At 38.4% G+C, this 27,259-nt stretch overlaps 1 protein-coding gene across 1 annotated transcript in view; it reads right to left on the bottom strand.

Annotated features, from left to right (window-relative positions):
* Nucleotides 1-907: 907 nt before the first annotated feature.
* LOC149288242 (phosphatidylinositol 3,4,5-trisphosphate 5-phosphatase 1-like) overlaps nucleotides 908-27,259 on the bottom strand; it is a 34,971-nt gene continuing 8,619 nt past the window's right edge. The window contains exons 3-26 of the mRNA XM_089491987.1: nucleotides 21,576-21,723; nucleotides 20,687-20,849; nucleotides 19,852-19,992; nucleotides 17,879-17,966; nucleotides 16,744-16,824; nucleotides 16,574-16,645; nucleotides 16,363-16,486; nucleotides 16,144-16,250; nucleotides 15,741-15,843; nucleotides 15,422-15,618; nucleotides 14,311-14,428; nucleotides 13,453-13,549; nucleotides 13,074-13,212; nucleotides 12,459-12,567; nucleotides 10,953-11,041; nucleotides 9,647-9,728; nucleotides 7,841-7,930; nucleotides 7,427-7,540; nucleotides 6,011-6,090; nucleotides 5,712-5,799; nucleotides 4,126-4,275; nucleotides 3,335-3,416; nucleotides 1,707-1,937; nucleotides 908-1,238 (exon numbers count right to left, since the gene is read on the bottom strand). Coding sequence (XP_089348113.1) covers nucleotides 908-1,238; nucleotides 1,707-1,937; nucleotides 3,335-3,416; nucleotides 4,126-4,275; nucleotides 5,712-5,799; nucleotides 6,011-6,090; nucleotides 7,427-7,540; nucleotides 7,841-7,930; nucleotides 9,647-9,728; nucleotides 10,953-11,041; nucleotides 12,459-12,567; nucleotides 13,074-13,212; nucleotides 13,453-13,549; nucleotides 14,311-14,428; nucleotides 15,422-15,618; nucleotides 15,741-15,843; nucleotides 16,144-16,250; nucleotides 16,363-16,486; nucleotides 16,574-16,645; nucleotides 16,744-16,824; nucleotides 17,879-17,966; nucleotides 19,852-19,992; nucleotides 20,687-20,849; nucleotides 21,576-21,723 — 3,024 coding nt within the window. The remainder of the gene's footprint in view (nucleotides 1,239-1,706; nucleotides 1,938-3,334; nucleotides 3,417-4,125; nucleotides 4,276-5,711; nucleotides 5,800-6,010; nucleotides 6,091-7,426; nucleotides 7,541-7,840; nucleotides 7,931-9,646; nucleotides 9,729-10,952; nucleotides 11,042-12,458; nucleotides 12,568-13,073; nucleotides 13,213-13,452; nucleotides 13,550-14,310; nucleotides 14,429-15,421; nucleotides 15,619-15,740; nucleotides 15,844-16,143; nucleotides 16,251-16,362; nucleotides 16,487-16,573; nucleotides 16,646-16,743; nucleotides 16,825-17,878; nucleotides 17,967-19,851; nucleotides 19,993-20,686; nucleotides 20,850-21,575; nucleotides 21,724-27,259) is intronic.

Here is a 27,259-nt window from a genome sequence, read left to right on the forward strand (position 1 = left end):
TTTGATTTTATAATAAGAAGAACCAGTGTTCTGTGCTACGGAATTGCTTTAAATATTGTTTATTACGTTTTTTTAAAATAAATTCTAATAATTATAGATAATCTTTTCAATCAATAATGCCTAAAAAAACCTAGCCTTGCAGTCATTCTGTAACTTAATCTGTACAGTCAATCAATGATAAAAAAGTCACTTAAAATAATCCCAAAAATCTCAAATTCTCTCTTTAGACAGTATTAGGGACAACATTGGGTTAGCCCAGGATTATTGATGACAAGCCTTGCAATTAAAATTCGTATAATAATTCACACCATTCAAATGAAACAATGGTGGTTCTGGAGCATATTCCAGTCTAAAGTTCTGTAATATAACGTATGAGTGGAAGTAAACCGACACTATACCACGGGCTCTTTGGTTTTCCCTTAATGACAAAGCTCAAAATGCATTGTTTTCAATGGGTTTAGGGACTGCCCATTGTCCTGAAGGGGTTAAGACAGTTATTATTCGGCACAGCAAAAATATCAGATCATGAGGAACCATGAAAATATATTATGTAATAATGTGGCTTTGTATTCTTTGTATTAACGTAATCCTTAAATAACACAGTTTTTGAGCCCCGTTATCAAAGAAGAGGGACTGAGTCAGACCTTCAGAGGGAGCAAACCACCATCAGACAACTTGCCTCCAAAGGATTTCATATTACGTGTCTGTAGATATTACTTCTTCATAAGGCCATTATTCATAATTTTTTTAATTTTAGAGCTCGCACTCTACAGGGAATCCAGATATGAAGTAATTAACTGTCAGTCAAGGTGCTCAATACAAATAATTATTTAACACATTGAAATAGACCCCTATAACGATTGTGGGGAAGTAAGTGATGTACCATTACTATTGTCCCATGACAAATCTAGGTGTGCTGACTCTCACGTGTGGCTTGGATCTTGGCTGGCACAGGTGGACGCTGCTTTTGTAAAGTTGGAACAGTTTCTGGTCGAGGGGCAGCCTGAGGGGCAGGGGTAAATAGGGTATTTTTAACTGTTGTTTTGTCCATAGGTGCAGGCTTCTTGTCTGTAGAGGAGCAAGTCATGGAACGTGGGCGGATGGCAGGGCAAGGTCGGGCCATGGGTTCTGGGGGTTTCAGAGACCTAACCTGGGCTGCAGGAGGGTAGAGAGCACCACTAACTGCACCGTATAAAGGATTATCTACCATTTCGTGAGTGTCAGATGGATTTGCCGTTCTGCTGAGAAAATAGTAAATTGTGATTAATAAAAAAAAACCCGCTATGCATAATTCTAAATTCATTAGACACAGTTCATTATTAACACAGAGAAAGTCGTAGAAAGTGGTAAGGAAAGTGAAAAGACAAGTCACCAGTAGTCTCGGACTGATTTGACACGTTACTTTTAGTTTGAAACAGAAAAGAAAGATTTCTAATATTTGTCACTGAATTTACAAAACAAATAATGGATTAAAAAACTGTAATGGCCAAGATTAGTGGATTTATCATCAATTAGGGTGCTTTATTTTTTTGTTCATTATAAAGTACACATATTAAAGGGACATCATATGCACTCTTCAGACTCTTGTACACATGTGCAAAAATTGTCATAGTACGGAGGACAGCAGCGGGGATGCAGGGGCGAGAGTGAGAATTACACAGTATTAATTATATATATAACATACACTCAGGCAAAAAAATACTCACTGTGAATCCTGCTGGCGGACGGTCAGGCCCGTACGGGCCGTGTTGGGGTGTGTGAACTTTTGTGCTGGTGCAGTGGAGCGAGGTGGCGGCGTTATGGGGTTATCCCCACGTCCTTGTACTGGGGATCCTGGTTTGGGACGCTGTTCATTTCCTCGGTATCCAGGTGGAGTATCTGGGGGACTCTGCTTTACCTGACCTGAGAAGACTGGAATGGATCCACTATGATCTATGCTGGAGGAACAAGGATATACTTATTATATTATATTATACTTAAAAAAATGTTACATCAGTGTTTAAGTGCTAAGAGGAGGTGCATAGCATGATGCATGTACATCTATGAACCTTATTTTTTGAGGACTAAGCTATAGTCGTTTCTGTTCTGTGCTTTATTTGGGGTTTTTTTTCCTGTATCCTGTCATTATGGCTTCATTATGTACTCATTCAATATGAGGATGGATTGGATTAAAATTGTTTCTTTTTATTTGGTAAATTTGGTTCACAATCTGAGATTTGCAGGGCCTGACAGTTCTGCCACTCAGATTTTATTTAATGAATAAAAGCAAATTACATAAGACAGAAACGGGAGAAAGAAGCAAAAGCAGATTTATAAATAAGTGTATGTCGGCTGAGAGTGAAAGACTGACAGGTCGCTTGGTGACAAAAATAATAAATGATAACTATAAGGTTGTGTTACCTGCTGTGTGCTTCTGGGGGACACACCTGCACACCAAGCATCCGAGCCATTATGGAACTCTTATCAACGAATCCTTTAAAACTCCTGAGAAAAAAATCTGAATGAATTTGAAATGCATTTCTAGAAAGCTGTATATTTCCTCTCCATTTTACTGTCAGCACAAACCTCCCAATCTGAGACACTAACATTTGCATGATGTCCTAGCTAGAATCAGGTCCCCCTTGAAGGAGGCGGCCAAGACGGAAACAAGAATGAAAGATATGGAAGTCTTCAGGACCCATATATAGAGTTGAGTGGCCTTTAGGTGCTTCTCACTCTTCCAACATACTCAACAATAGAAATTCAAAGGTAAATGAGGTAGGGATGGCTTTTTAGGTTTAAACTTTTTTTTGGAAACTGTGATCGATAAATATTTACTGATTTATGACCCCCTTGGCGCATATAGAACTTTGGTCCTTTTATTCCAAGAGGCAAACCTATGGTAGAAAGGTAATATGCTTGTGACTAGTTCACTGACACCCCAACCAGGCACATACATAAGAAAAAAAACTACCAACTTGTATCAACCGTCCAAAGAAGCGTATTGATGGAGAGGACAGAATAATAACAATAAGAAGTATAGTAATAAGAAGAATAACCATATAATCCTTATGATATGTATGGCATCCAATTTCAAAATTGCCTTTAATTAGTTAACTGAATATTAATATTGATCATCAAGAACTGCATCATGGTGGAGGAGGGGGCTACTCTTGCATTAAACATAAGAGTATATATGTAATACATAGATAGGTAGATAGATAGATAGATAGATAGATAGATAGATAGATAGATAGATAGATAGATAGATAGAGAGAATATTGAAAAAATGTGTATATTAAACACATGTTTGGTATAGATGATATTACATGATAATATAGTACCCATACATTACCAAGTTTGTTCCAAGTGTTGGCTGTTTTGAGGTTTTGGTTGTTTGTGTGCCACAGTTTCATCTTTTTCAATCTTGACAAAATCTGTTTTCACAAACACAAATAGTGTGGAGTAGTGGGTTTATAGTATGTACTCTCACTGTCTTTGGACAAGGTTGGCATTGGGAAGCTGTTTTTTTGTTACAGTTAGTACTAGGAAGCTGTTAGGGGACAAGGTTGGCATGGGAAGCGTTTTTGGGACAAGAATGGCAATGGGAAGCTGTTTTTGTTACTTACTAGGAAGCTATTAGGGGACAATGTTGACACTGGGAAGCTATTTTTGGGACAAGGTTGGCAGTGGGAAGCTGTTAGGGGACAACATTGGGAAGATGTTTTTTTAGACAAGGTTGACAATGGGACCCTGTTTTTTTTAAAACAAGGTTAGCTCTGGGGAGAGAGATTATATTTATAATTCACTTTATTATTAGAATTTAATTTTCAAGAATATATTTACAACAATATATCTTTTATTTATACATTAAGAAATGTATATATTTTTTTGCAGTTAAATGCTGTTTTACACACGGAACCCAAATTCTTGATGTACTGTTATTGACTGTATAGAATCTACATTTATGGGTCAGAATACTGATTAGACAGGGAACCATACTTATTATTAAACTTAAAATATTTTATTAACAATATTACAAAAGGATATAACAAGAAGGTATGATTGAACCTGGTGTGGATTATGGTGCAGCAAAGTGCTTAAAACACAGGAACTGAGTTATGTAACAATATTTATGAAACTCACCATATAGTTTCTCGCGTTGCTTGCCCTCAGATGCAGGGAGACAGATCTCTCCCTGGAGGTATCCTGTCGCTTCCCCATGATGTGCCAAAGGGGTAAAGAATGAGACCTGCTGTTTGGGGTCTTCCATTCTCAGTGCAATGCAGCCCTCACCTGCATGGATACATAAGTGTAACTTAGCTGCTTATCCTTCCTAAACCTTTCTAGCGCTTTAATAGAAAAAAAAGGACAAGAAAAGAAAAAAGGGGACATGAGAAGGCAACATGGCATAAAAGTTAAATAAATGGAATGTAAATTAGATTTTACCCTCCAATGATATGTTTACCCTTTGTTTATATGTTCCCTCTAACAGCCCTATTCAGCCTTTTGCCCATACCATTCTCATGTACCTCTTATTGCACCCCATGTTTACACCTTGTTAATATATTGAAGTTATAGCATAATGCATAAACCCAGTAGTTAATTCACTGGCAGATTATAAGGTTAGAATGAATGTGAGCATCAATGACAATTAGAGAACAAACAGATGAAGATGTCATTATAAATACAGAAATGGGTTCCAAATAGATCAGAGTTTGTTACACAGACAGAGAGCATGGCAAGCATTAGGATGGGACGGCTGGCTTCATAACAGAGCTTGGCCGTATGAATTGTGCATTTCTATAAACAGATGGCGTTTCTGGTTTATGCGCGCCATGGTGTATCGTTTGTCTGTTTGAGGAAGAGTGTTGTCGGCAGCTGCTAATATTGGGGAGTTTTATTTTTATCATTATTATTTTAGATTTCACACGTGGAACTCTAGTTTTTTCTTGTTTTCTTCAGGCCCCAGTAAAGCCAAGAAATAAACGCGCCAGACACATATTTCCTTAGTAGTGTTCTGTCAGATCCTAGAATACACCTTACAACCCATTCACATTTAAGAGCATTCCGGTGCAGGCGGATGTCTTATGACTGACGCTTGCTCTATAAACAAAGAGCGTTGTATTCCTGAGAAGCTGGAATGGTGCACTCGTCGTGTATCAGCAAGTTATTGTTAAACTAAGCCGCAGAAGATGCTCCAATTCATTCTTATATGGACCATATGACCACCAAGTAGATGGGTGTCCAAACAAAGATATACTTTTTGTTTTACATACTCTCCCCAATCACATTTTCATCGATCTGAACTTTATTTTTTACATATGTTTTTATCTGCTTTTATTAATTCCCGTACATTTTTGTACCCACTGTAGAGAGAGGCGATGTTGCCCTATAATTAGAATTTAACATGCTTCACCATGGTTCCGATCTTCTAAGATTTCAATTGCTTTCTAAAATCCCACCTTAACATGGAAATCAAACCTTACTCCTTCTGACATAAATCATAATGTATATGGAAATCGCTTTGTGGTTGGGGAAGGCATCGTAAACGTCTACTTAATGTCTACTTAATACTACCCTGCGATAAAAGGTTGTTGATAGTTCCTTAAAATGCTACCAGCCACTCAAAGTCTTATCCTAAAATGATCCTGCAGGGAATAGACACATAGACAGGTAAGGTGTGGACAGAAATCCATACAGCAAGCCTTTGCTGATCTTTGGGCATTTACCATAGGACTCATCAGTGTCATAAGATTTGATGCAAACCAGAAGATGCTGATCCAGGAGATATTCAGGGTCGGAGATAATTGGTGTAAGCTGCAAATATATAACTTTGTTAGGACACTCCAATATAAGCATAGGTTAACAGGTTGGGGTAGAGAATGTAGATCAAGAGAAAGATGTGGGTTTAATAGTGTTAGTGAAAGATATCTTAGGTTACGTAAATGTGTAAAGTACTTAAACCATAAACACCATGATCATTTAGCACTGACTGCCTTGGGTTTAGTATATGATTCTAGTAAATTACCTTGGGAAGAACCCCAAACTTCACCACTAGCATCCCATTTTCTGACTCCTGGTCCTCGGACTCTGGACTCTTCACCATATCTATGACAGAATGTAGGTTAGGATGCTATTCTCATTGCACTATATAGGAATATACAAGAGGATACAAGTACAGGTATATATTTGTTTGAATGGGATATTCCAGGAGATAGCAGACAGTAGCTCAACAAGCAATCAAGTGAAGTTAAACAAAGTCAGATAGTTAAATGAAAGGTGGATTACATGTCAAACACTCATGTTTTATTGCATCAGGCTGTGTGAGGGATTCATTTGTGAGAAGGCAGACCCTAGTGGTTCTAGGCTGATATATCCCAAGAAAGGGAATGCCCCCCTTTGAAGTAATGCCATTTATTATTATTATTATTTATTGTTTGATATAGCGCCATCAAATTCCGTAGTGCTGTACACTTGATATTAAGATACAGGAGATATAGAATTTGCATTCACTATTATTTTTAAAGATACATGCAGTATTCAGTAATCCAATTAATAAAAAAAGGCACCAAAGTCCTAGATATCAGAATGCTGTCTTATTGATTACTTCTGGGAAATATCAAACGTGCAAATGTGGACTTACAGAGCTTCTATTATTTGTCTTCTCTTTTTTTGTGTGAATATTTTTGTTTTTGCATTGTGGTAGGTTCACATGAAATCTGTCCAATACACAAAGTTGATGAAAAGCAAATTCTGTGTCTCCTGTACCTTTCTTGGAATAAATGACCCCCTCCCTATAAACATATTAGGCAGACACCTATTGTGACCTTTTGATGGGACTGAATCTGACAGGACAGAGCATGTCCAAAGAAATAAAACAGATGAAGTTGTGATAATCTGTAAATGTATACTACCATTCAAAAGTTTGAGGTCAGTTAGCTGCCTTCATGGAAAACATGGAACTTTCTAACTGTGTAACATAATTGCAAAAGGGTTTTCTAATGATCAGAAACTTTAAGCTTTAACCTAAACTTGGATCAGCAAGCACAATGTGCCTTTGGGACACAGGAGTGATGGGATTGACGAAGGTCCTCCGAAGCCTATGAAGATATTCCATTAAAAATCAGCTGCAATAGTCATTTATAACATTAATGAACAAAATTAGCTTTTCTTTCAAAAACAAGGACAAGGCTACCAGGAGCTCTCTCCCTTTAAGGAGGGTGGTTTCGTGAAGAGGTGGAGCAAGTTGCTCATAGGGCAGGGGTAGTTGAATGTGCGTGGTTAAGATAGACAGCCTTTAGTGGGTCAAGAGCATTGTGGATGTCAATGTTTCCTTGTTGGCACTATATAACTCTAAACAATTTCACATAAGTGGTACGATTATCACAAATCACGTGAGGCTTGGGGACATGCACACACCTCCCAAATAATTTCACAAACTTACTTTCTAAACAGGAAGAATGGAACTCTATGTAGAACTTTGTATGGCTCTTGGTGTGCAAAGCAGCCTTGCAATTCATCAGTTCAATGTGTCCCTGTGAATCTGGATCGCCAGGACCTAATTAGTAAAATAATAAGCCACACGCGCGTGTCATCATGTAGTCTTTGTAATACTAAAATACATCAGGAATAGCGCATCCTGTATCGCGGTTGGGAAGAACATCAGATGAGAATGCACAATAAGACTGAGACAGGCTCAAATGCTTGGCTTCCATCCATAAACCTCCTCGTAAATATAAATTATTTAAAACTATTGTTTCTGTGAGATGAAGAATCAGTAGAACTGGTATAACCTGATTCTTATTGATGAATTTCAGATGTATTTCCACAATATATAATTTAGAATTATTAAACTCACGGTTTTTAGAAACAAACTGAGAAGTTACACCAACTTCAAATGTGGCGAAAACCGGAGAGTGATCACTGGTAGTTATATCTTCCGTACATCCTGGAGGCAGAAGAGAAAATATACAAAATAACGGAGAAGTCATGGAGGTGGTGATATTTTTTTACAGGGGTCTTGCTAGCCTCAAAAAAAAAACATACTATGCTTCAGCAACCATTTAACTTTTTTTAACTTTAACAACTTTTTCTACCATATCTGCACAGAATCTATAATCACCGCAATGCATATGTTGTAGGTATTCTTCAGGTTTTCCTAATGCATTCTGTGATCATACACATGCAGAATTATCCATAACAATTCAACTGTACTGGGCTGCATAGTTGGTTGGCGCTTAATAAATAAAAGATAATAATAATAAAGTCAGAAGGGCCTCAGCCTTTTTAACCAGCTTTTATCAATAGATGGTGCTGTGTATCTGGGTAATCTAGCATTTCAGGTAGGTAACTGCATGCATGGCATTCATTTTACATAACGAGTCCAATTTATAATATTTCATGTTATACTGTGATATGTAAATGTGGGTATAGCTTGTTTTAGATACATGAAATGCGCTGTGTACATTTTTCATGTATTAAAATGGGGGGGTTACCTACCCTAGATAGAAGGGTTAAGCTAGATGGACTTAGGTATTTTTTCAACCTTAATTACTCTGTTACTATTGATTTTACTATTATTGCTATACTTTGATTTATATGTACTATTTGAAGTAGATGTATCGGTTTGTCTTAGTCAATTCTCGTCTTGTCACACCCCTTCAATATATGTATTGTATTAAGCGCTGCGTAAATTGTTGGCGCTATATAAATAAAAGATAATAATAATATTAATAGAGATTCCTGGTTTGACACCCAGTGGCCTTGTATATGGATCACATAATGAAACTGTGTGATGCTTTTGGCTCATGGTTTTGCAAGACTAGTTGATCAGCCAGCTGAAATCTTTGGGGTCTGTTCACTAAAGGGGGATTCAAAGGTAGAGTTTGCAGGAGAGTTGTGTTCCAGCTCCTTTACTTCATTATATATTATGAAAAACCAGCTTCTGCTACAGAATCTGAACAAATCCCTTTAAGACCAAAGATCCGGTATCGCCTCGCTGTCCATTTATTCTTTGTCAGGTCACACTGGGTATAAAAACCTGCAGATGCTGTGCTTAAGAAGGATCAGGTCCCAATTCAAGGAAATATGAGAGTTATTATTTATGCATATCACTTTTAATATCATTTTAATAAATTAATACATAGGCCTGGCTTATGGCTTACTTTTATTTGCCTCCCTGCACAAGGCTCATCTTACCCTCTCTCTTTGCGAAAGCATATTGCCCTAGTCTGGTCACATCTGCCAGTCATTGTGCACGGCAATATAAATACACATATATATATATGTATATATAGTGAGATTATGATATTGATATACGGTTTACATACAACATTACTCTCACATGATCCGCAATGTCTGAAATTCTTTTTGATATTTTTTTTTCACGTAAACGCATAACCTAGCAGTAAATTTCATGAAGACAGTCTCCATATTGAGAAATCCTGCGGTAAACACAAAGGCAAACGGTGACTCCAGCTAGTGTTTAACTACATCTCCTATGATGCCTTCCTAGGCACATAAAAATCCCCAATAAACTTCTAGCAGCTTACTTAATAATGTTGTGAATGAGCTTTAGCTGGAAACCTTCATACTCCTGCTTTATAGAGGTGACTTAAATCTGAGGATAGACATTGTAAGAGCCACGGTAACCATACACACTCACCGTACGACTGACATAAAACATGCATCAGAGGGTAGGATTTCCAGAGAACCCGGTCACACCACGAAGGCAAATTGTACTTCATCTGGGAAAAAAAACAGATGAATAGAAACTTTTAGCAAAATTTATCAAATATTTTATTCTATGAGAAATGTGAATATGGTTTGAATTTCAGATTTCATTGTCATGTTTTAGGGATGATTCAGGAGTCAAACAGGGTTCTTACGTTCCATTCCTCCAGGCTGAATACTCCACTAGAAAGCTAAAGGGGGATAAGTGTGTAAAACCGGGTGATGTGGGTTGAGATAAGTATAAAAAAAAAAGCAGAAGTGAAACCACATGTCTCGCATGTGCACAGAAACAAATTATATTTGTAGTTAAGCTGATAGCCTGAAGTTAAATGTTTGGTTATCTGCTTTACTATCCACAAGAACCTTGGTGAACTTCTCTAAATGATCCTCAAGTTGATATGAGTATTGAACGAGAATAGAAAAGGGAATTATCGGAATTATAGCTTTTGCTTCCTTTTTTCTTCTATAGCATAGACCTATAGATTTTAATCTTTTAATTAGTTTAAACCCCTCCATTCTATCCATGCCGTTTCTTCTACAAGCTCACACCTGCCACAGAGCCTTGGTATATCTCAAAGAGGTTCCCATCATTGTTTCCTTAAAATAATCACCTTGGATAATCCTGAGCTCTCCATAGTACATTTTTCTTTTAACCACTCGAGTTGGGTGTGTTTGGAGGAATTGTTAGTTCTTCTTGCTGTTTTTGGTTAGCTTTCCAATTATTGTAATGTTTTTTTTGTGTGTTAGCTACATTTATTGAGAAAGTAACATTTACATGCATTTAATTGAATAATGTGTATAGGCCGATGAATGCTATGTTCCATACTTTGCAAATGTTTTAGGCAGTGTGAAAAAATGCTGTAAAGTTAATGTTTTTAAACATGTCAATTGTTTATTTTTATCATTTAACAAATACAAAGTGACTCGAAGAAGAGAAAAATCTAAATCAAATCACTTTTTGATGTGACCACCCTTTGCTTTCAAAACAACATCAATTCCTCTAGGATCCGCAGTCTCCCGCCGGTTAATTTTAAGGTAGGCCATTGTCCACAGTATATAATTGGTTCTTGGAACCAATTGGTTGATTTTATGGTATTTAAAGAAACTGCAATGTATTATATGATACAGTAAATAGAGCTAATGTACCTGAAGATCCCTTCATCACCCTGACTTTTTTTTGCATTTAGCTACCATTCTTTTTTGGCTGAAGTTGATCAATGTACATCAGAATTGCTCACCCCTGTTGCTTTCTGTTTTGTGTAACAATATCGTTCTCTGCTTCCTCTATCAAATCGGTATGTCGGTGGAAATGTGATTTCTTCCTCATCTGCAATGCAGGTTTAAAACAATTGACAATTGTAGGATCAATATTTGTGCATGTTCCTAGAACATCAAAGTGCTGTGTGTCATCATCAATGTAACTAAGTAATATGTTCCAGCATCCGCCATCAATCACAAGGAAGAAAGAGCTAGCTCAATTACATAAGTGAGAAAAGGGAAGCAGGAACCACCAACTGCCAGAAAACCAGCAGCCACTTGCCATCAACTGCCTATGCAGTTAGCCATTAGGAACTACTCCAATATTCAGCTTATATTCCTTTTACACAAACCTTCTGCTTTAGATTGGGCAGGCAATACTCACGAATAGTGTGTTATCCTTATACGAAGCTTTGTTTGAAGTTTATGTATGTTGCCTGTGCATAAACCTATTCGTATAGAGCAGTATATGGTTAAAGGGACAGTCTAATGTCCCTGACACCCCCACTATGGAATAATGCATATTAAAATACTCTTAGTAGCTGTTTGCTTGGGAATGGGGAAAAACCAAGTGCATTTGTAAAGTTCCTGTAGAATTCCACCATGCATTTGCCAAATGGGCCGCATGAAAATTTAAAAGGACCACATAGTTATCCTAAGTGTTAAAGTGCATATGATTGCTGGAGTGCCCATTTAATCACAAGTAGAACTCCATGCTCTTCAAAGAGTGCAGAGTATATGCTTCCACCCTAGAGATAACTGATTCTCGCATACTGTATGTTTTTAGGATGGACTGGATCAACACAATAAAAGCAAAAGAAAAGATCACACAAATGGGTTTTTTTCAATAAGTGTTAAAACAATGTATTATTAATGTGCCTTCAAACACTAAAGGAGCCTTACAATAAACCTTCCAGTAGGCTTCATAGTGTTTTATGGAGATCATAATAGGTGGCAGCTCTGTGGGGGAGATGCAAAATAGATGAAATATTTCCTTGGAATGTGCTAAGGGGAAAAAAGAGATTTCCTCTTCTAGGTCCAAAAGTTTTGTTCAAATTGTGCCTGTCATTACCATTAAGTGTATTATTGTGACAAGAAAGAGTGGATCTTTGAAATTCCAGTATTACAATTGGTATTAGATATATCTATAATATAAATAATCCTACCAATTGACTGCAAATGTTAACTTGAATACAATGTGCTACATTATTGATTATGTCTTCATGTTTTCCCTTTATCATATTGGCTAACCTGTGAACTTGCTGTATTTTCTCTGCATATAGCCTCTGATTGCCAGGCCTCTGCATATGCCCTCTGCTCGCTTTTTACCTCCTTTTTCCGCTGGACCTTCCCCACATCATAAAGCCACCTCTAAAAACAAAAGCCACTAATGCTGGCCAGTTAAAATACTAAGAGGTGAGAGATTGGATGGCAGCCAAAGTCTCTAAATCAGAGTGGCCCAGCCGGCAACATATTAAGTAACTTACTAAAGTGCAGAAACACTTGACTTTCCCTGCGTTCCATGTTCAACTGGTCATATGGAAGCAGTTCCTGATATTGCTGCAACTTTATCTTCTGGACAATGTTCTCTGCCTCCTGCCAAAACCAGACATAAAATTAGTTTGGGTTTTTCATATTAAGCTAATAAAGTTACAACATTAAACTGAACATGATCAGGCTTTGGTTCCATTAGTCTTTGATATTAATAGAAAAAATGACTAATTAATGCTGCAGGCTGCTTTACTACTAAATGGGCCACAGAAGCACCATATCCTCCAGTCTTCTTTCTTCAGGGGCTACACTCCCTGCAGGAATATGCGTCCCCTTCACTTTCTGGCCGTAAAGGCCTGCAGGGAGGCCAGAACTTCTTGGTCCCACCCCGCAAGGAGCACTGAAATGTCATTTTAGGGAGGATCCAGCCATAAGGCTTCCCTCACCAGAAAATCCAGATAGTTACAGAGAGGCTTTATGTTCTGATGGAAAGTGAGCCTCCGAAAATGGTCACCATACTGTTGTAGGATCCGACATTACATTTGGAGAAAAACAGTTTGGTTTATACGAATATACCAATCTTGTAATCTAGACCATGAGATGTTACTTACTGAATTAGGAAGTTGAACTCGATAGTTGAGGTCCCCTAACCAGAAAAGATGAGTGAAACGATGCGTGAGATTGAAGGGACTGAGTTTTTTATCCCCAAGAACCAGAAAACGCAAGATGTTAAAATAATTCTGCTTCCGCCTGATTAGACAAAGAGTACATTGCAGTCACAACCAAAGCAAAAATATGTTAATGCTAATCTAGCACAAAAGGCAAGTAGACAAAAAATCAGGGATTAGACATGCATTAACAGGGACAGATTGACAACCCCAACTGACCATAGAATATGTCTTAAACAAGCAAAAATCAAGTAGGGGTCTAAAGGGTATCAAGATGTGGCACAGTATTGTGCTGATGCTGGTATGGCGTGATGTACAGTACCTGAGCTTCTTTTCACTGCCAGAGGTTAGGTGGCTGTTTATGAAGCCAAATGATGTCCCATTGAACATAAAAGAGGCTCCAACTGCTCCTTTATTGCCTAGATATGCAGACAAAATGTTAAAGAAATGTAGATATCCTACTGCAGGTATATTAATGCCTACAGCTGCAAGGAAATTTTAAAGTTCATGTAAATTATTATTTATTGTTTTATATAGCGCCATCAAATTCCATAGCGCTGTACAATGGGTGGACAGGACATAACAAATTGACTTACAGAAACAACAGATGAGAAGGGCCCAGCTCAAAGGAGCTTACAATCTAGAGGATATAATATGTTTTTGGTAAATGTTCTCAAGATCTACTGCTTTTGACCTGCTAACTGTGCATTATGCAGTGGCATAGGGAAGGAGCCTCTGAGCGACTCTGTGTGGTCCAAGAGGAGGCAAAAGTTTTGTGGCTCCTCCACACATGTCAGGTATGACTTGCTGTCTTGTACCGCTGCCCAGTACAGAACACTGGGATGCGGTATATGAATTGTGGTGCTCTATACAATACAGCCACTAGACAGACTCTGCCCCACAAAAGCACAGATTACCACCCCTATTAAGATGAGGAGATAGAAAATCTGTGATTAAAGAGTACAGCGATTAAAAAAAGACATTTAAAGTGTTACTCATACTCTTTATCCCCCCAATAATAATTACACAAACAATTGCATACGTATTACAAAAAGAGTACAGCATTACAAACTAGTTCTGGAAACTAGGCTTGATTTGCACCAAGAAGGGTCATCTGCGGTAAATTAGTCTTTAAGAGACAGAACTCGGCAAAGTTAAAAACATCCATTCACTTGCTCACCCAGTGTATTGGCAATGCCTGTCTTCACGCTGTTAGTACACACATGACTGATTCTATGTTCATGCTCCTGCTTTGCCAAGATAACAATTCGAATGTTCCAGAGCGTCTGTATAGTGATCTATAATAAAATATTGTTTATAACCTCCTATGTTATGTCACTTCACAATGACTTTTATAGTATAGTATAGCTCACACTCTTAGGTATTGCTGAAATTGTATTTCCTGCAAGATAAAACTTTCATATGTTAACATCTAGTTTTTGTTAACACTGAAACACTGAAACACTCCACATTATACGGCCTAAATATCTTGCTTTAAGCAATGTATGGAAATGTTCCTTGGGGTTTGAGGATGGGAGGTACCTCTGCGGGTTAATAGTCATAGCTGTGTGTCTATTTAGCATAGAGATTCCAGATGGTCTAATTTCAGTGTCAAGTTGATAATACTCATTTACCTGGACCTATTAGCATGTTTTCTTAGCTCACACGTAAACTGGGCAAGATTAGGTAGATCGGCGTCTAGACTAGATTTCTGTTTTCATTTTGTAGGGTTCATTTGTAGGAATTACTGAGCATGTGAAGCATTCAGTCAAATGGTACATTCAATGGGGACTCAGTCTGACTTACACTTAAACATTCTGTTTCAATTCAGCATAAATTATTTCCTCTATGGATATTCCATGTAATTGTAAAACACAAAACACATATCTAAAAAATTAGATACAAGGACAGTGACTGGGACAAGATGGAGAAAGTTAGAATTTGAGACAATGGTACAGAAAACACAAGTAATTATAGCATAGGAGAAAACTGCAGGGGACAAACTGAAGGTAGCATAGTACATACAGTAGCTAGAAGATGTCGAAGATGAAGCCAGAGAAAGGAGAAAACCATACAGATGTTAGGGGATTGAAGAGAGAGAGTGTGAAGAAAGAAGGTGTAAAACAATAATAGGACTACTGACTAATCTCAAATCTTCACAGATATTTGCACCATTTCAAAGAACTATTTAGGCTGTATATTCAGCTATGTGTTACTATATGAAATGGTTTGTTGTTTCTCAGCTCTAGAATATATAACCATAGCCCTTGCACAACAGAAATGGTCCCTACCAATTTGTACTCAGATGAGGTAATTTCATTTAGAGATCGTAACAGGATATCCACCCATTCCTTCTCGGATAGTGGGTCCTCCTGGGTACCAATTACGTAGATGTCATACTCTATATAATCTGCTGTTTCATCGCGGGTCTTGCCTTGACCTTTACACATGAACCAGGATGTGATCTTCTTTGGCGGGGGAGCAGCTCCTGGTAAGTTAAGCAAGGAGTAAATAATCAGGTCTAGGTTTTTAAGGTTTATAGAGCTGGACAAGAGAAGTTTGAGTTTTGGCATTCTGGGATTACTTATACAGGAATTTAACAACACCTACCCATATTCCAAGTTCCAGTGAAAATAGTTAACATGTCTGGTTCAGGCTGGCCTGAGTGCTTATTCTTCATTTGTTGGAGAAGCTGGCAAAAGCCTTCTCGTTTCTGAATAGAAATAAAGTTAAATATCAGCCATTCTTATCCAGGACATGTTCTATATTTTTTAGCTGGGAAAATTGTGCCTTGCTACTGTATGAATATTTAGCCATCAGAACCATCAATAGAAACACAAGCTCGATGCATGAAATACGTGTAATAGAAGTGGCTGAACTGGATTGTAAAGGTCATTGATCTATTAGAACACATTTAATTAATGACACAGTAATATGAAATAATGATGTCACGCTCAATCAGAGCCAGCTAATACTGAGATTCCTCTCAAATTTCCCCAATTAGCCCATTTACCTTTGAGTCAGAGAATACATATTCTTTTCTATGTGTCTTTTCCTTTTCTGTCTCCAGGACAATTACAAGTTTATTGGGAAACTTCTGAGACTTGATTAGCTGCAGAACTGAGTAGAAGAGAACCAATTATCTTATCTGTGACATTAAAAGGTGCTGCCATAAGACTTTCATAGTCTTCATTATGTGACTGTGCTCATTGTAACAAACATTAGTACATACTTTTTTTGCTGGGGTAGAATTTATCATCAGGACCGTCCTTAGATTTTTTGATGATGAGTTTTCCAGTTTCCACATCAACCTTCAGGTGTGTTTTTTGGGATATACCCAGAGAATCTGCTTTAACCTACAAAGAAAGGAGGATCACTGGGGGCTTATTTTGAGCTAAAAAAGTATGCATTTTCATGTGGATATTTGATACAGAAGACACTACCTCAAATACAATGGGTGGGATCAGAGATCGTCTATGCCTCACCACAGTACCATCTGTTATCAAAGTTTTCATCTGAAATAAAAGTAAAATATGATCATGTAAGTTTTAATTTGTACCTTTCCCTTTGAAACATCTGTATGGTGACAAAGGTGATAAAGTCTTGCCCTCACCTTCTCTTCAAGGCCAGAGACTAGGGAAGTGAGCTGGGTTAGTTTACTAATCATAGGATTAGTGTTGGAATCACCAGATAGCTGAAAAAGATCAAGAGGTATTTAGATAAGGAATATCTAAGTAGAGACATTTTGTGGCCAGTTCCCTCTCCAAGGGGTGCAGTCTAGCACTTAAAGACAAAGTGTCACCTGACATCAATCCCATACAAAAACTATCTATATGTACTTTTAACATTTTTTAAACTGTCCAGTGTGGTTTTAACAAACCTAATGGGGAGCTTTATACCAGAATAAAATGCCTTACAGGTGCTGAGCGCCAGTGAACACTGCATGGGAGCACGTTCCTGCCACTGATTGGCTGCTTCCAGTAACCAATCAGTGGAAAGAAATGTCGGATTGTGTAGTAGATCGGCTGCTGCTGCTACAGTACGACTGTAGCATCTGTATGAGGTTTGTTTTTATTTTGTTTTCATTTTGGAAGAATGCATATTAAACTGCCCCTTTTATTTACTTTTAAATTAAATATAGGCCAGCCCTGAACTACATAAACCTCACTGTTTGGTATATTAATTCTTTCATTTATCCTTTTAAAAGATTCATGTAAATATTGTTTTAGCAAACCATTTTGGTTATAGAAAGACTAAATTAATGAGCATTTCTACACATTTATATGATAATTGAACTTATTTTGTAAACTACTTTATTCTTAATTGAATGTGAATGCAAAGTGGTCTTTACTGGTCTCATGAGACTAGCTGAGGTTGAGGCTTGGAATCAGTGCTTGCTGTGCTCTGATTAATAGTAATAATAGCAAGAATACATATATCTATATATAAATGGAAACGTTCATTTGTTTCCCATAAATGTCTATATTTTGTTGTACTACCATAAAATAAGTAACACATTCAAGAAATCCAATGTAGTGAAATATCGATCCATGCTTTAATATCATATATATTTCATTCTGTACAATGTACAATTTTCCACTGATATCTGTCTATATAAGGAGATATAGTTTATTTGTTTTTATTTATTTCCCGTCCATTATGCTAGGTTCTGTACCAGAAAACCAATGTTGTAAATGAATATTTTTTGACTGTTAGTGGAGATGTAGAAACTGTGATATAAAACTTACTGGAGATCGCTGCCTAAATCCTGGAGACAGCTGTGAATCAAACGTAGACTGCAGGGACTCCAGGATAGGTAACGTTCGGGTCACCTCACTGAGGAAACACTACGTACATTAGGAAGGCAGGACAGACAAACTGACATCACATCTGCTGTGGTTCAACCTCTTCTACACAATAACACATTAAATAAGAACTCTGTATATGCCTCTATTTGAAACGTGTAGCTTCATGTGATAGAAAGTTATACGGTAGATGACCATGTGTTGCAAAAGTGTTGAATCGCATGCTCTTTTATGACTATATGAATCCAGACATGTATGTGGATCCTCAGCCACTGGCCTTAAAGTGCCAGGGTCAATTTTAATCCATCTTGATGCAATCTTGATCATATTGTCCCAATTTTGCACCTTAACTCAAAGCATTCTTTTTTGGTTTCCTATAAATACATTTATTCTGGAACCTTTACTAGTGGAATAGTGACACACCACAGGTTGTGTTAAAAGCTACAGCTTCTGTCCCGTCCATCTTATTTGTTCCTGCATCTTATTTGTTCCTTCAAGTCTGAATAAGCTTCATACCAGAGAACAAATAGAGACAGCGTTTTTCCTCTTATAGGGTGACATTTTATTCTAACAGTACAAATAACAGCAGGAACAGAGTAGCAGAGATTTGTACCTCAATAAAGCATTTTAAGAGAACTGAACACATTTGTATATTTTTTATTATAATTTATGGCAGTTCTTAACTTAAAAAGAGATTGCTCTCCCAGTTTTATATATTTTTTTTTCCGTTTTTTCAGAAGCTATTCATTTTAAGCTTAGTTGCAGACAGTAAATGTTCTGTTCTGATCTTCCATTCCTTGCTTCTAGTTCAGCTCTTTGCTTCAGCTCTGTTTCCTTTATAAGGTGTGCCCCACCTGTGTGTTCTGTTTGTCTCAGTCTGCAGTCTACAGGTATGTCTCTCATTGTTATGTGTTTGGGTTTCATGTTTGGTTTGTTTCGTACCACTGTCAGCAGGGATTAGCGTTAGGACCCACCGTCATTGGCGTAGTGGTGGGCTAAGCATACTATGGCCATAAGATGTGGGGGGTGTCCTGTCTCGTATCCCCGGCAGCGGGGTGTCCTGTCTCGTATCCCCGGCAGCGGGGTGTCCTGTCTCGTATCCCCGGCAGCGGGGTGTCCTGTCTCGTATCCCCGGCAGCGGGGTGTCCTGTCTCGTATCCCCGGCAGCGGGGTGTCCTGTCTCGTATCCCCTGCAGCGGGGTGTCCTGTCTCGTATCCCCTGCAGCGGGGTGTCCTGTCTCGTATCCCCGGCAGCGGGGTGTCCTGTCTCGTATCCCCTGCAGCGGGGTGTCCTGTCTCGTATCCCCTGCAGCGGGGTGTCCTGTCTCGTATCCCCTGCAGCGGGGTGTCCTGTCTCGTATCCCCGGCAGCGGGGTGTCCTGTATTATGTATGTCTTGTCTGGTTATGTTTCTTCCTTGGTCTCTCTGTATCTTGCTTGCTCTGTCCCCCTTGCTTGTTATGTTTCTGCTATATCCTTTGCTTAGCTTCCATACTCCCAGCCTGCAGCATCCTGCACGTGAGTTTAGTGCTATGTCTCATGCTTGTTCCAGGGTGCCTGCAGGATATCACTTTGTTTCATTTTGGACTACATCTGCTGCTATGTCATGGCGCTGGTATGTGGCTGCACAACCCTAGGTGCTTAACACCCGGGTTAGTGCGCTCGCCCTGCACCAGGCCCTGTCCAACTCCGCTACTGCACCGTAACTCCTACACACAATCTTTGGGCGCGCTGGGTCAATGCAGTCATCTGTATGGACCCGGTTCCGTGACACTTTGCTCTGGTTGCTACGTTGACTCAAATTTGGCAACACAACTGCTCTTACATACACTTATATTCTATGTTAACTATACAGTGTTTACAAGATTTAATTTTTTTTTTATTTATTTTTTTTCCACCAGTCCAATAGGCACTTACCTGTAAAGGCCAGAACACAAAGTCATTAGAAGCTTTTTCAGTTGAGGGAGACTCTGGCACCCATTCCGTGCCATCTCACAATCACTACTGATGTGGAGAGACAGATACTGACGTATAGCCTGCAAATGTTCCTCAGGAACCCTGCATGTTGGGAAATTTTTAACAGTTTAGCACGACAACAACTGAAAATATAATTTAAAAAAATTGTGACTAAAATAAGATTAGGCTAATAAGATTATGCATAAAGGCTATATAGTGTGTCCATTACATTACATTGGTATTATTGCCCTTAGCTGTATGGTTCTACACCTCTCCCAGAATTTACATATTACAATGGACCAATAGGACTCAGTGTATTATTATGCGCTTTATTTAAGCTATTGCTAACAACATGTTCTTGGATCAGGCTCACTTGCAAAATGAAAAATTAGGAAATGTGGGCATTAAGAAATGACCAATATTTATGACGCAAAGTGACACTCCAGTGTCCAGGCTGCGCTTAAAACTAAATATGCATATTAAAGTACTTTGTAGTACCTTAATATGCATTATTTTCAACCTCTCTGTCTTTGAGAGAATCTGCAGCTCTGAGGCTGGAGCAGAATAGGAGCACGGCTGTCACATTGGTAAGAGGCCAATCAGAGGCAGGAAAGTAGTCCCATTGAACTCAATGGCAGCACTTACCACATAGGGGCCCCATGGGGCTAATGTCTAGAGGGGACACCACATAAATGGAAGAGGAAAACATAGCTATCGTATGCATTGAGGGTCATATGATAGGTGGTGTCCCTCTGGAGTCCATCATTAATACTTACAAAAGAAGAGCAGCACATACCCACGGCTGTCAATATCCTGAAGCCTTTGTAGCAGAGTTTCTGAGAGGAGAAGGGAAGAATTCCCGAGGGCAGGTTTCTCCAAAGTCATCTGAATTTCCTTGACATCTGCTGATACCAAGGTAGAGGCAAAGTTTCTTGGTGGCACATCTGGGGGAGCTTGTTCTGTGAGCAAAGATACAGTCTGAATAATCCAACTTTGTACACACATTTGTAACAAGCTGTGACATGTAGAAGTCATGTGTGCTCAGGTATGCAGAGCTCATCTAGTAACACGATTTCCTGCTATTATAATCTATAGATCACAAAATTAATCAATAGAAATACAAATGGTAGGCTTATCATGCACATAGATCACAGGTCACTACATTTTCTAAAAGGCCTGACCTGCCAGAAATATAAAAGATGCATTTGATATTAAATGCAGGATATAATAACTACTGTACCAGACTGAAAACAGCTTTAAAATCATATAACATCACATAATTTGCCACGTCCTTATAATTAACATGTCCTTAAAACAATCATATTAATTATGTTTATTGCTATTTCTTCTTTAAAATCTGCACGTTTAAGCATGATGGGAGCTGCTATTCAGAATATGGTGTACATTTACTGCATCCATGATGCCAGTAAGAGACTGAGAGACAAGTACTGCGGAGACATTACTTTTGGAAAGTAAACAAACTGCACTCTTTTTCATTCGTCCATAAAACAAAAGAGGGTTGACTCTGCCATTAATATCTGTGATATCAGCATGTAGTACTATATGAAAATGAAATATTCTCCCTTGTTAATTAGCATATGCTACCTCACAGGGTGAAGGGAGGCAGTGAAAGTATTATCTCTTTTAAGTTGCTCCTCATATGTCAAACCAATGATAGGTCTTACCCTGTTCTTCATCAGGCTCTTCAGGTCCTTCATCTTCGTTCAGTATGGGATACTGAAGGTGTGTAACCAGCCCCAAATTCTCACTCCTGTAAAACTCAATGAGCTCCAGCAGGCTTGTAAACAAACGCATTGCAACACCTTCAGAAGCCTAGATAGAAAACATATTTATTAAAAAAAAAAAAACTTTTAGCAATTTTCCAATTAAATCTCTGATTGTATGCATGAGGTTCCTACAGAATAACTCTTCGGGTAAGATGTGTCAAGCATGTGATCTGGCAGTTTTTTGGTCTTATCACCATGACTCAATGCCAGCAAGGATAAAAACAAAAATTGCAAAAAGGGCACGTAGCTCTCTCAATGCTTGACTGGCCTGCACAGAGCCTTGACCTTAATCCCACTGAGCCAGGACTTCTCATCCAACATCAATCCCTGACCTCACAAATTGCTCTTTTGTCGCAATAGGCCCAAATTCCCACATACATTATCTTGGGGAAAGCCTTCCAAGAAGAGTAGAGGCTATGATAGGGGAGGGCACAACGTAATATTAATGCCCATGGTTTTGTAATTGGAGGTCCAACAAGCTCAAATAGGCGGTATGGTCAGATGTCCAGAAGTAAACATAGAAAGTGACGGCAGATAAGAACCAGTAGGCCCATCCAGTCTGCCCAATATGTACTTTTGGTTCTATAATGCACACATTGTATGTTTTAAAATATGAATAATAAATAGTTCACATGTTTTAGTATTTGTTCTGAAATTGGAAATATTGTATGTAGATAATATGCCTATGATGTCCAAATGAATTCTTGTTGCTTTTCATACATGGAAGTAAGCACATACCATATACATGAAAACAGTGTACTACAGTTTACGTAGCAATTTTTATATTTAAATGCATGTAACATATTTAGGTATGACCCAATTCCCTTTAGTCTCTTTAATTCATTTGTCTTGAAGTAAATAAAATATCATATATTAATAATAGTATTCTTGCTCAATATATATATATATTCTATATTCTACCTTCACCGACACTTTGTGGCTGTTGAAATTTGTCAAATGATGTCAGACATGTGGAAATGAAGGCTAATTTGAATGAAGACATGATTACTTATGTTAATAGTCTTTTATCACCCTGAAACATTATATAAACACAATGCTTTTTTTACGCAGTTCCAAAAAGGCAGAATATAAATGCTGCACCTTGAGAACAACATGTAATTCTGGGCACCTATTCTTTTTAAGGAAATTATGGAACTTGAAAAAGTACAGAGGTAGGCTACCAAATCAAAGAAGGAATGGAACACCTTAGCTTTACACTAGAACAGAACTAGAAAGGCATCTTAGAACAGAGATGCTAAAATTATATAAATACATACAGAACCAATTACAAACATCTCTCTAATGACCTGTTCATTAACAGGATTGTGCAGATAACAATCCATTTGGACAGCCATTGACACGTCTAGAATGGAGTTTACACCTAAATAAGCAGAGAGGGTTCTTTACAGAAAGAGCAAAAACGATATTGACGCCACTATCTACATAGGGTGTGCTATCAATTTCTATTGATACCTGGGTGATTTTAACAAAGCACAATTTGCATGGCTAGTAAGCTTAATAAAGGCATAAGTAATTATAACATGCAGATCTAAGCAGATCACTGTGGGGTGTTTGCCCTCTTCTGGATCAACAGCAGGGTTGAATATGATGGATGTGTGTCTTTTTTTAACTATGGTAATGGAACTGCATTTATAAAATTACCCCAAACATACATGGGGTGGACTAATATTTGTACCAGCAGTTGGGGTAGACATGCCAGATCTCCCCATACACTGCCAGTACTGGCCCCACAAAGGAGAATGGGTCCTCTGGGAATTTCTCTCCCAGTATTGCACAGGTTAATAATAATAGGCAATGCATGTATATGATATATACTAGGCTGTATAGTACCAAATATGTATATGTGTAAATATAAGTCTAGATATTGTTGCCAATAAATCTCATTTCACTGGTGGATATATGCGAGTGACTGCATATTTCCACCTGGTGGCTGCATGCTAAGGGCAACATGTTCTCAGTGAAATGTAGGTGGCTCTCAGACACTTCCTCTCCAAGCATATGCTCAGTGTGCCCGATGGCTAGTGCAAGCCTGTATCCAACATACTGCAAGGCAGCAGTTTACACGTGCAGGGCAGCAACATGTTAAGCATAAGTTTATCCCTGTAAAAGCAGGTCCAAAGAAAATGGATAGGTATATCTAATTCACTTAACAAAAAAAGAAATCCAAAAATTACGTGCTACTTAAGGTGAAATGTGATAAATAATCAATAAATAAATGTGTAAATACTTCCCTAGTATGAACCGCAGCTGCCCATGCGACACTCTTCCTCAAAGTGTAAAAGATACAAGAAAACCAGAAATGTATGTAAGTGAATATCTAATTCACTTCAAGTTCTTCATGTTCAATTAAAAGACCAAAAAACAGACACAGTAAAGCAGAAAAAGAACATGGTCTGTCTTTCCACTTTACATGGTAATGAAACACTTCTAAACAATCTGTGCATCAACGATCAGGGATTGTGCCCCCTGGATGATGACATGACAGTCAGGTGGTATGACACTACAGTTCTGAGGGGTTTTGGAATCCACCAGCCCTACTTGCTTAACCCCTTAATGATCGTGGGGTATACCTTACAAAAAAACTGGTACGTGAGGACCAAGTTTGTATCCCCTATGTCATGGCCTTTTTGCACCTGCATAACAGCCTGGTTTCAGCTGGAACTAGAATTTGCTGTACATGGTAACAGGAAACTGAGGCAGAAATCTATTTTCAGGTAAGCCCCTAGAGAACAGCTCCCATCACCCTCAGCCACAACTACACCTTTTTATTAATAATGTGTAGGCAGTTTATAAGATTGCCACTTAATTATAATAAAAAAACTACAAAAAGTGCCCCAGCACCCTTAAGATATAAATGTGTCCTACCTCTTAGCACGTGTGTCTTTTTTATAGTAATAGAAAACGGATTCTTTCTTAAATTGATTTTGACATCCTAGGTCAATTCAACTGGGCAGGAATACATAACCCACGGTATACAAAGTTTTGTGGGATATACTTTTTAAAAATGAATGTTCATTTATGAAATCCAAGCCTCACTGGAAGCATCCTTTGTTAATCAGTATCAGGTGGGAGAAGCCAAAAGAAGGGATGTAACCATACCTGGAGCCTTCCCTTGCGGGGCGTGGCAAGGACTGCACACTGACATCAGCTGGCAGGCCCGTGATGTCGGTGGGCAGTCCCGCTGATGTTGGTGGGCGGTCCCGCTGATGTTACGCAGAGTTCCCGCTTACGTCGGGGGCATTCCCGCTGGCGTCGGAGGCGTTCCCGATGACATCGGCGGCGTTCCCGCTGATGGCAGTGGGAAACAGCCCCATTTAAAGGAAAAATGGGCGGGGAGCAGGGCGTGTCAAGACCCCGCTCCCGCGACTTGGAGGATTCAGGTCTTGACCCGGAGAGCCGGAGAAGCAGTGCTCACCCGGCAATCTCCGGGTCAAACCCGGAGAGATCCCAGGTATGAATGTAACCTTAAGACAATAGAGATCATTACTACACAGGAATTGCCACATAAAGCAGTATGACAGACGCTTGACAGAGACAAAAGACAAAAGATTTCCCCATTATACCAGCAAAGCACACAACATAAACAATTTCATAAATAATCTCAGGTGACAGATCCAATCTTGGGACTAAAGCTAGGCCATTGATGTTCATGAAACTACTCATTTCAAGACAAGTGATCTAATTTACAGAACTGTATTTTTGTGTATTTATTTAATGTGTGCGGGGGTACATGTGTGGTAATTTGTAATACTACACAGTGTGATTCATGTTTGAGTTTTCTTAATTCTACTTGTGAATGGTAAGAGAACAAATGTAGCAATTTTTTCTGATTCGGATGATTATTGCATACCCAAGTCTCAACCACTTACAACATACATTTCTATAGTGTAGGGGAGGGTGCCAATGGGCTCCTGAGCCAACTGTCAGACAACTTATTGGGTTGCAACAGAAGTCTTGCACATCTATTACATGCAAGACTTCCATTAAAGAGGAAAACCACGTGTTTATTCTTAAATGCAGATTGATCATAGACCAAACCGCAACTTGTGTACATGGGCAGCAATCAGTGCATGAAGGGGGCAGTCGAATACGGCTGCTTGCTATTATGGTAACCAACACTAGTGGTCTACTGTAAGATTAGCTGGCTGGCATGCTGTTAAAAAAAGTCTGATCAGATGTCCCCACCACCGCAAGGCTGATTTTTCTAAAAAGGACAGATATTTAGGTGATTCTTTGATGATCTGCATATCATTGTATGGAGTCCAGAGAAATGTAATGAGTTAAACATATGTTCTGCTAAAGGCAGCAGAACATTGCATTAAACTTGTCAGTAAGACTAAAAGTAAAATGAAACTACTGTGGTACTCCACAGAAGTGACACATATATGGAAGGAGAAGAAGGTAGCATTTAGGAACTATAAGCAGATTCCAAATGAGGAAGATGAGAGTTAATATAAAGCTAAGTTTAAGGGAATGAAACACATTGAGAATGGAGAATATTGCCTGGTTAATAGAAAGGGGTAATAAAACATTTTTAGATAAATAAGTGAAAAGAGAAAATATAAATAATGAATAATTAAGACTAATGAAAGGATGCAATATATTGTGTCCTATCAGCTTCATTTGTTCTGTGGTATAATCTACATGTGTTGTATGTACCTATATTATATACACTATATGGACAAAAGTATTGGGACATACCTCTTATGATTGAATTCAGGTGTTTCAATCAGACCCATTGCAGGTGTATAAACTCAAGCATGCACTCTGCATTTACAAGCATTTGTGAAAATAAAATGGATCATTCTGAAGAGCTCAGTAATTCACCCCTTCCACATATTCCATGGTAAACTGTAAATGGTATTATTGGAAGGTGGAAACTTTATGAACAGCAGCATGAAGTGGAAGTGGAAGACCATGTAAAGTGACAGAGCAGCAGGGCCGGACTGGGACTGAAAAGCAGCCCTGGAAACATTTGGGGACCGGCCCCATATAGTTTATCTCGCGGTCGAGCGCTTATACCCTCAAGCACCCCTTATATATTCCCGAGTCACACTATTTGCCATACAAAGAGCTTTAAAACCTTATTTTTGTCACATTATTTGTATTAAAATGCCAGAAAGCAAGTGTTAAAAGGCCCTAATAAATGAAATACATTAGACATAATGAAATCAAAACATTTGCTACTGATGAAAAAGTTCCATTTTATTCAGTGGAACAAAACAGTGATCACATTATTTTTCACGATATTCTTGTAAGAAACTTTTGGCTATTAATACCACCACAACTGTTCTAGCACTGCATCATCCAATTAATACCTCATCCCAGATACATTATTATTATTTTTTTTTAATGCACAAAGTGGTCTGCCAGTATGTTTAAGTAAAAGGTCCTCTCTTAAGGGGGAAGGACTGTGAAACCAAAGGGAATAACAAACTAAATTGGGTTTCACTCTGAAGATCCCAAATATGCAGATTAAAATAAGAGTAAATAACACAATACCTTTACTTTTCCTCTCACTCATTTCTGGGCCTAGAAAGTTTTGTCCTCTGAAGTGACTA

This window comes from Sceloporus occidentalis, unplaced genomic scaffold (genome assembly GCF_023333645.1).
Source record: "Sceloporus occidentalis isolate IW3139 unplaced genomic scaffold, rSceOcc1.0.p SCAF_53, whole genome shotgun sequence".
NCBI lineage: Eukaryota > Metazoa > Chordata > Lepidosauria > Squamata > Phrynosomatidae > Sceloporus > Sceloporus occidentalis.